This window comes from Hydra vulgaris, chromosome 08 (assembly GCF_038396675.1).
Source record: "Hydra vulgaris chromosome 08, alternate assembly HydraT2T_AEP".
NCBI classification, from domain to species: Eukaryota; Metazoa; Cnidaria; class Hydrozoa; order Anthoathecata; family Hydridae; genus Hydra; species Hydra vulgaris.
This window is the reverse complement of record NC_088927.1, coordinates 64,369,839-64,379,996: the sequence shown is the minus strand read 5'-3', so window position 1 is coordinate 64,379,996 and position 10,158 is coordinate 64,369,839. Positions and strand designations below refer to the sequence as shown.

Below are 10,158 nucleotides of genomic sequence, written 5' to 3'. Positions count from 1 at the left end.
AATAATTCAACCGAGCATGCCATTCTTCAACTAACGCGCAATATAACTGACTCTTTTAAAGACTCTTGTTTTACACTAGGAGTGTTTATTGATTTATCTAAGGCATTTGATACTGTCAATCATCAAATCCTGTTAAAAAAACTAATATCATATGGTATTAAAGATAAAACCCTGTTATGGTTTGAAAGTTATTTTACAAACCGTAAACAGTTTGTTTACAATAAAGATTCTATATCTCATCTATTAATGAATATAACATGTAGTATTCCACAAGGGTCCATACTTGGTCCACTTATTTTTTTAATATACATAAATGATCTTCATAAATCATCAAACTTAACAACAATAAATTTTGCAGATGACACTAACTTGTTTTTGTCTCATAAAGATATTAATATGCTTTTTACTAATATGACAAATGAATTAAAAAATCTGTTTGGTTTAAACAAAATAGATTGTCTCTAAATATAGGAAAAACTAAATGGACACTTTTTTATCCACCTTCAAAAAAACAAAAACTGCCTCATATCATGCCAGACCTTTTAATTCATAATGTGATAATAAAAAGAGAAAAAGTTACTAAGTTTCTTGGAGTATATATTGATGAGAATCTATCTTGGAGAAATCATATTGATAATACCTCCAATAAAATTGCTAAATTCATCGGAATTCTCTATAAAGCAAGAAATATATTATGTAAACACCAGTTAACACAATTATATTATTCATTTATACATTGTCATATAAACTACGCGAATATTATATGGGGAAGCACTCATAGAATAAAACTAAAATCTCTTTACCTTCATCAGAAACACGCAGCTCGCGCAATAAATTTTAAAAATCGGTTTTTTCATACGAAACAACTTTTTAAAGAAATGAATATTTTAAATGTATATCAACAAAATGTCTTTAACACTTTATGTTTCATGTTTAAATGTAGAGAAAATTTGTTGCCAAACGTATTACAAAATCTTTATTGTATGAAACCTAAAAACAAAAATAATCTTCGAATTAATAACAATCTTACTGCCCCTTTTTGCCATAAAAGTAAAGACCAGTTTTTTGTTTCTTATCGAGGTCCTTATCTCTGGAACAAAATAGTCTTACCAAATTTTGATTTTTCTACCCAACTGACTTTTGCTTCATTCAAACAAAAACTTAAAAAAATTATATTTTTAATTGAAAATACTTTGATTTATTTTTAATTGTTCTTTTGTTTTTGTTCGTTGTTGTTCTATTTTTTATATTTTATTTATTTTTTAATCTTGGCTTTTTAAAATTTTATTATGGTTTTTACATGTTTTTGCATAAAGTTGTATTATTATTTCACTTAAGACATTGTATTTTTATCAAAAATTAACCATATATTGTAAAGGGCTTCATGACAAGATCCACATGATCTTCTAGAAGTCCTGTCGTTACTAATTAGTAGTAGTAGTAGATGCGGTAGCCGCACGAAGACGACGAGTGTGTGTATTAATAACACACTTAGACAGCCGTGTCAGTATTAATTTTATTTAACGTAATGTAACGTTTTAATGTAAAAATTGTAAAATATAATTGGTTATAGTAATATTTTTAAACGGCAAAATATTAAAAAAAAAAAGATGTGATGATCATATGAGATTTTTTATAAATATCATTATAACATTATAAGGGCATATTTAAAAAAAAAATTGAAAAAAAATGTACTTTTATGATATATATTGATTTATGATAAAAATATATTGATAGATATCATTTATCAAAATTATTAGTAGATAAAAAGTATAGGTAGGTTAAAAAAAATAGAATGTTTAAAAAAAAAATGAAATCAGTTTATTAACTTTTATTCTCAAATGACTTTTAAAGTTTTTGATATTTCTCTTCGATTTCGAAAACACCACTCTTCCTACCTTCGAAAAACACCACTCTTCCTACCTTCGAAAAACACCACTCTTCCTACCTTCGAAAAACACCACTCTTCCTACCTTCGAAAAACACCACTCTTCCTACTTTTAGAGTGGAAAGAAAAAAAAAAAAATAGTGCATAGAAGATGTCTTTTGCACACTTGGCAAATTTTTTGGCATAAATCTAAATTACATTGACGTTTGCTTTGTTTTTGTTTGTAAACTTTTTTTTTTAATAAAATGTTTAATAATATTTTGCGACCAAAAACCACAAAACTACTTAAAAATCTATTACTGAAAGATAAAAAAAAGTGAAATAAGATGAAAAACAAAAGTGAAAAAAAAAATTAACAACAACAACAACAAAAAAAAACATATAGTAAATGTTTTAAGTTATCGGAAAAAAACGAGTTAAGCATTACTTTTACCATAACTTTTAGTTAATTCTAAACATTTAGGTCCTTGATGCGGACCGTTTACACTAAAAAGCATTTTTAGCCTTATTTATTAGCCTATTATTTAGCCTCTAAGCATTTATCCTTGATGCGGACCGTTTACACTAAAAAGCATTTTTATTATCAAAGTTAATATCGAGTTAAAGATTTTTAAAATAGTTAAAAAAAAAAAAACTAAATTTAAAATTCTTTTTACATATTCATAAATATATTCAAAAAATTCCTTTTCTTAGTGAAAAATTTAAGACTTCTACAGAACATGTGTTAATATTTAATTCCAAACACTATTCATTTTTCAAATTGAAATCAAGATTTTTATACCATAAAAAAAAAAAAAAAAATCAGTAGAAAAAAGGCAGACAAGTTTAATTCAAAACATGGTAATATAAAGTTTTTACTGCTTGTTGTTTATTTTCATTAGTTTGCGTTATTAATTATATCAATTTTATATTAATTGATTCTCTATTTTAAGTTTTACTAGTTTTAACTTATTATGTAATCTAACCTTAAGAACACAACCCGTTTCTGAACGAAGAGTTAAAGGTTATGAATAACACTTTTAATAAATTCATGTAATGACATGCATTGATTGTTGTTACATGAACAAAAGGATTCTTTACTACCAAAAATTTAAAAATAACATTTTTAAATAGTTTTTTCAACATACAGTTAAATAAAATGTTGGGGTTAACTTTGTATTAAGTTTTTGTAATCCTTGTAAAGTATTTGGGCAATCCTAATGTAATACTTTGTAATCATTGCATAAATGTTCAAAACTACCTTTATAATAGATAGGATTTACGTTTTAAAATGATTGAACTAAAACAGTTTGACTTATAGGTTAATCTTATACCCTTTAAAAGTGAAGTTTTACCATTTTGGTAATTAATAACATATAATATGATAAGCCACATTAGCACTTAAACACCTTGGTTTTGGGACAACTTTGCATATATTCTTTTCGTTTCACCTTAAATACACTTTAAATAATTATTTCGTAAGCCTCGATTTGTAATTGTATTAGATTTACAAACAACCTTGAGAGTTCCAACTTGCTAAATAACTTTAACATTAAAAGAAGCTTAATGGCTTGAACATCTTTAGATCTTTAAAGAAACAAAAAAAAAAGATTTCAAGACTAAATTTACTTTGTTTTTTTTTAAATGCCTATATTTACTTTTTTGAATACCTATATTTACTTTTTTAATACCTATATTTACTTTTTTAATACCTATATTTACTTTTTTTAATAGCTAGATATACTTTTTTTTATAAAAGTAACTTATGGTGGTACAATTCCCGAAAAGAAAACTAATTATGAAAAGTGCATACTTGAGTAAACTTGAATAAATCAACTTATAAAATTTTTTAGTTGATTCAATAGTTTTCTGTACTTACAAAAAGGGCAGTTATTAACAGGAAAAACTTGCAGCAAATATTTATTTAACACTTTGTATTTTCACATATGATGATACAAATAAAAGCACTCGAATTCAGCTAGCAGAAGAGATTAACAGCAGTTGCTAAGGATTTTGGGATGCGTGGTGTCTTATCTTGAACACCACCAGTCTCCATCAAAATAATTGGTTTACGTCTAACCAACTTAGTTTCAAAGAGCTTTCTAACATCGAAAGCACGTATAAAAGCATTTGATGCATCATTTTCCCCATTTTTTATGCGTTTAAAAGCGTCTTCACTATAAGATACATTTCCAATTTTGTTAACCTTGCATACACACACTAATGGGATCATTTGTGCAATGGGTCGAAAACAAAGTAGTAAATCGTGAGTTTGCATTACACCTTTATATGCATCAGTAATGGTGTTTGAAGGTACCCTGGCGCTTGACATGAAAAGGACAAAAATTGGCCCAAACTATTTGGTTGGTTCTAAATCTAACGTGTAATTGAAGAATAATTTTGAAAACATTTTGTTACCTTTTTTTTTGGTAAGCTTTATGGACGAAATATCTTTAATGAAACTGTGTTGATGCGACTTTTTTTCTCAGAAGTGTTTTAACGGCGAGGTAAAAGACGAGATTACAAAACAGTTTTAACTCAAGTTGAAGCCTATCTTTGATGCAATAAACAGAATATCTACTTCTTGTTAACTTACTGGTCAGCCGCTGACGAGTTTTGAACAACTTTTATGATTGTTGATAAATGCTCTCGTTAATCAACATCCTAGCGTAGTTGTTCAGAATGGTTTTAATTAAACTGTTTCAAAGCACTTGATATTTCAGGGTTGCTTTAAAAATTTGTTTTCATTCCTACTTTAAATTTTTTTCTATATTTATTTATGATTGTTGATTTATAAACCAATCTAAAAACAAAATGTTAGAAAATCTTTGAATCCGTTATATAACCTACGAAACTTAAAGTTTCCTAAATTTAGCGGACCTTTGTTGCTTTCACTTTTAATTTTATATTCACGATTACTTTTTTTCATACAAAGAATAATTGTTTTTGACTTTTTCAATTCTTATTCATGTTGATATTACTTATGCTAAGTGAGGAATATCCATTCTTATATTATGGGTCATTTCAGGCCAAACGGTGCAGAAATCAACCACACTCTATCATTTCAGATTTTGATAAAATCTTATCATTATGTGGTAAAACATAAGATCAATATTTTGTTGACGATTTTACAGGATATACAAAAAATAACAAAAGTACAATATCAGTACTAAATGCAATAAAAATATGAAATAAATTATTTAATGACTCTAATAAAATTGCATTTGACTTAAACAAATTTTTTCTTTAATTGGAACCAGCTTATCAAATCAATTTCGTTATCTTAATAACAAATCATTTGATGAGTTTATGACATCACCTAATTCAACTGTAAATTTTTCCAACTAAACATTCAGCGAATTTAAAGCAGGGTTTCAATCATTAAACGAAATAAGGCAATTGGGGCAATTGCATCAATGGAAATGTTGTAATAGACTTCTCTGAAGTTTTAAAAGATATACTATTAAAAATTTGTAAAGCATCTATTGCTAAAGGATCCTTTCCAGACTCTCTAAAAGTAGCAAAAATAACTCCTATTTTTTAATCAGGTGACCATTGCAACATTACAAATTGTCATCCTATATCATTTCTTCCAGTTTTCTCTAAAATATTAGAAAAAAAAAGTATAACAAAGTCTACATTTATTTTGTTGACACTAAACTTTTATATAATAATCAATTTAGCTTCCAGAGAAACAATTCTACTGAACACGCCATAGTCCAACTAACACGTAGCATTTCTGATTCTTATAAAAATTATTATTTTACTCTAGGAGTTAAAAACATCAATTTGTCTAAAGCTTTTGATACTTTCAATCACTACATTCTATTAAAAAAATTTCTACTTTATGGCATTAAAGATAAATCCCTTAGCTGGTTCAAAAACTATCTTTGTAATCGTAAGCAGTTCGTTAATATCCGGGGCTCTTCTTTGCCTTTATTAATGAACATAACATGTGCTGTCCCACATGGATCCATAGTTGCGACCCTATTATTTTTAATATATATAAATGACCTTAACAAAGCTTCTAACTTTACCACTATAATTTTTGCTGATGAAAAAAACCTATTCCAATCTCATGAAAATATAAATACGCTTTTTAATAATATGACACAAGAATTAAATAAAATCTCATATTGGTTTAAGAAAAATAGGTTGTCCCTCAATATTGATAAAACAAAATGGACACTTTTTTACCCAATATCCAGAAAAAAATGTTTACCAAATACGATGCCCGACCTCTTTATTGATAATACAATATTAAAAAGGGAAAAAGTTACAAAACTTCTTGGAGTTCTTCTAGACGAAAACTAATGGAAAAGTATTGGAATTGTATATAAAGTTCAACATATGTTAAATAAACAACATTTAAAACGAATTTATTATTCGTTTATCAACTGCCATTTAAATATTGTATGGGGAAGCGCGCAAAAAACTAAACTTAAATCTATTTATCAGCATCAGAAACATAATTATTTTGTAAACCGTTTTTCAAATTCAAAACCACTACTAAGACAAATGAAAGCCTTAAATATATACGAACTAAATGTTTATAATATTTTATGTTTCATGTTTTAATGTAAAAACCATTTATCTCCTGATGTATTTATAAACCTTTAAGATATAAAACCCATAAACAAATGCAATCTTCGTAATGAAAAAAATCTACAACAACCTTTCTGCCTCACTAAATTTGAACAACTATTTATTTCTTATTGCGGTCCTTATTTATGGAGTAAAATAGTTTTGCCAAATTTTAATTTGTCTTTGAAATGGACTTTAACTTCGTTTAAACGAAAATTAAAAAAAGTTATCTTTTCAGCAGAAAATATTTTTTCGTGTTTTTAGTTCTTTTGTTTCATTATTATCCAGTATATTTATATTTTAAATGCACAGTTATATATAATTTATGTCGATTTATTTTTATTGGTTAATTTGATTTAATTATTGTCAAGGGCTTCATGATAAGATCGCATGATCTTCTGATGGTATTGATATGTTTTTAACTCAAGTGTACTAAGGCGGGAGACCAGGTTTTTTTTAGCGAAAACTGTATTTTATGCTTTAGTTGATATTTTGTTCAAAAGCCCAAAAAATAAGCAACATATCTGGTATCGTTGGAATAGTTTTTCAATGCGCTTTTTGATGCAATTAAAATATATATTATATAAGCAACCTCCAGGACAGAGTTGGGGTTAAAATAAACCAATATTTACTACAAAACATGTTCGCGCACAAGGGCTAGAGCTCATTTTTGCCTTTATTAAATTAAACTTCAGAAAATCAGTTGAGCTTTGATACATATAACCTCATCGTGACAAAGTCTTTCAAGTTGCCATGCAACTCACAAATTAAAAAAAAACAATTTTTTTCTGTTTTACAAAAACAAAGCTTTTTTTATAACAAACACTAAAGTGAAAAGGTTTGTCACGTACTTTATGTGAACATTTTGCAATTGTATAAAGTTAAAAAAGTTATAAAAATTTATAAATAAATTATGGTTCGGTTGCGCCAATGACAAATGTAATAAAAATGAGTCTCGGTTGTATATTTCCCATGGCTTACTATATAACAGGCCTTGCCAACGCGCGGCTTGCGTATAAAACTTGAGGCAAGATAGTTTTATATTTGAAAAACTAACAAGCAGTTTTACAAAATAAATACGCAGGTGGTTTTTTTTGTAACGATAATAATTATAAAACATTAATAAATAATTATTATAAAATTAACAAAATAATTTTCATTTAAAATTTTGTTTAATAAAATTAATTTAAGTTGAATATATATATATATATATATATATATATATATATATATATATATATATATATATATATATATATATATATATATATATATATATGCATAAATTTAATCTTTGCATAAAATTTACAATAACAAAACACCCGTAATCATTTTAACTACCTTCCAAATTAAAAAAAAAAGGTAGTAGAGAAGTGAAGGATTAAGCAAAGGATTTAATTTAGTATTTAAAAAATGGCTCGTCGATGTTGTGTAACAAATTGCAATGGCAATTATAATCCTCAGAATAGAGTTAAAACATTTAGACTTCCAAGAAACATTGAAGAACGAAAACGTTGGATTGTTATAATACCAAGAGATGAAATTCCTGATACTAGTAACATCGTAGTATATGAAAGACATTGGCCAAAAAATTATTCAACTGTTACTGATAATGGAAAGCTGAGACCTCGTGATGCTCCGTCAGTATTTGATTGTATAAAGCCAAGCTTAGTTCCTACTGTACCCATGCCACTTAGAAAAACATCAAAAATTCTTAATAGTGTTCGCTGGCAAGAAGAGGACGAGTTAGCAATATTTAATTCACATTTTCTCGTATCCAAGAAGCATTAAGATTTTTAAATTGTTGTGAAATAACACCCAAAAAAGAAGTTGTATATCAACAAATTTTGTCAATGAATAAAACATGTATTGGGGAAAAAAAGTATCCAATTGAAACAATTGTACCAGCATTTGAGTATTTTTCTATTTCACGATCAGCCTACAATCGCATCAGAGAAGATTTTAAACTTCCAAGTTTACGTACTTCAGGAAGAATTACATCTAAATGTAAATCTTTAAATGATACCACTTATATCAGACATATTTTCTCTAATCTTAGAGATGATACACAAAAAACATGTATTTTATTCTTGATGAGGTTTGTGTTAAACCAATGTTGCAGTATCATGGTGGCATAGTATTTGGTAAATCAGTTAACAAACCTCATCTGTTAGCAAACACAGTACTGAGCTTTTTGGTTGTAACATTGTTTAATGGACCAAAATTTCTTTACAAAATGTTACCAGTCAGAGAACTTGAGGCTGAGTTTCTTTTTGAACAGACAACCCTGATTCTTAATGCAATTAAAAATAATGGGGGCAATGTTGTTGCTATTGTCTGTGATGGTAACAGAGTCAATCAGAAGTTTTATAACTTTTTTGAAAAAAAAGCAATTGTGTACTAAAGACAATATTTTTCTTTTATTTGACTATGTTCATTTATCAAAAAGTATACGTAATAACTGGAATGAAAATGAAGGGACGATTATTTTCATCTCTAAAGTTGTTGAATTTTGGAAAACTTGTAATGTTCACAGTCCATATGCAGACATTTTTTTGAAAGATTCTAATCGAGCTGCTATTGCTTCTGCTAATGATAACAATTTAAGCAAACTTGCTGCAATGGGTGAACTTGCAATACAAATGAAAAAGCAGAAAAAGAGTCAAATTACTAACAAGAGACACTGCTTATTGTTTAGCTCAGACCTGTTATGGTTTGGTTCAGTTGTCAAAATTTCTTTTAGATACAACTCATCAGTATGCATTATTAGGTAACTTTACAGCAGATCCATTAGAAAAGCCCTTTGGAAAATTAAGACAAGGCTCAGGAGGAACTTATTTTATTTCCGCTCAACAAGTTCTTGAAAAAGAAACTATATACTGTACAAAGTTGCTATTAAAGTTTGAGAAAAGTTCAGATGTGTTAGCCAATCTAGGTTCAGATCACTCTTGTCCAAAATGTAAATTTTTACCAAACGAGGGTATTTGCAACGTTATTGACAATTTACTTGCTCTGTGTGATTCATTGACTGTTATTATATTAAAATGTCATTAGTTTATATAGCTGGGTACATTATTCGTGAAGATGAAAATCCAGATGACACCTTTTATTTCTATGAAGCGTATGGAAATTTTGTAAAGGACATAAATCGAGGTTTAACAATTCCTGGTGACAAAATTTGTCAATGCGCAACTTATTGTTACATTCTTTTTTATGAAGTATATAATGACACTTGTCGGTCATCACTGTGTAACCTCCTTATGATGCTATCAGAATTTTATTCATTAGGTATGCAAAGACATCACAGATTAACAATGACAAATATTTTATTTAATAATTATTGTTGACTCTATCCACCTCGTTCCCACAAGGAGCCAAAGCAGAAGTTGATAAAACTCAGCACAAAGCAAAATGTTTGCAATGTTTTTAACAAAAACTGTAAAATAGTGTTTAGTAAAATATCTAAAAAGCTTGTATTTTTTTTTTATTCTCTAAAGATTTTCTCTTTTATCTCAAAAATTTATTTTTAATACTTAAAAAACCCATTAATAAATTTTGTGGTAAATGCTAATATTAAATAATAGCAAAATATAAATCTATATATACTAAATTGTGTAAACATAATTAGTTTTAGATACATTTAAGTTAATTTAAAATTTTTATAAATGTTATTCATTAGTTATAAACAAAATTAAAAAAAAGAATAA

The 10,158-nt window shown here is 27.2% G+C and overlaps 1 protein-coding gene across 1 annotated transcript in view; it reads left to right on the top strand.

Annotated features, from left to right (window-relative positions):
• Positions 1 to 2,667: 2,667 nt before the first annotated feature.
• LOC105847748 (uncharacterized) overlaps positions 2,668 to 10,158 on the top strand; it is a 121,896-nt gene continuing 114,405 nt past the window's right edge. Inside the window, exon 1 of the mRNA XM_065804162.1 lies at positions 2,668 to 2,728. Coding sequence (XP_065660234.1) covers positions 2,726 to 2,728 — 3 coding nt within the window. The 5' untranslated portion in view covers positions 2,668 to 2,725. The remainder of the gene's footprint in view (positions 2,729 to 10,158) is intronic.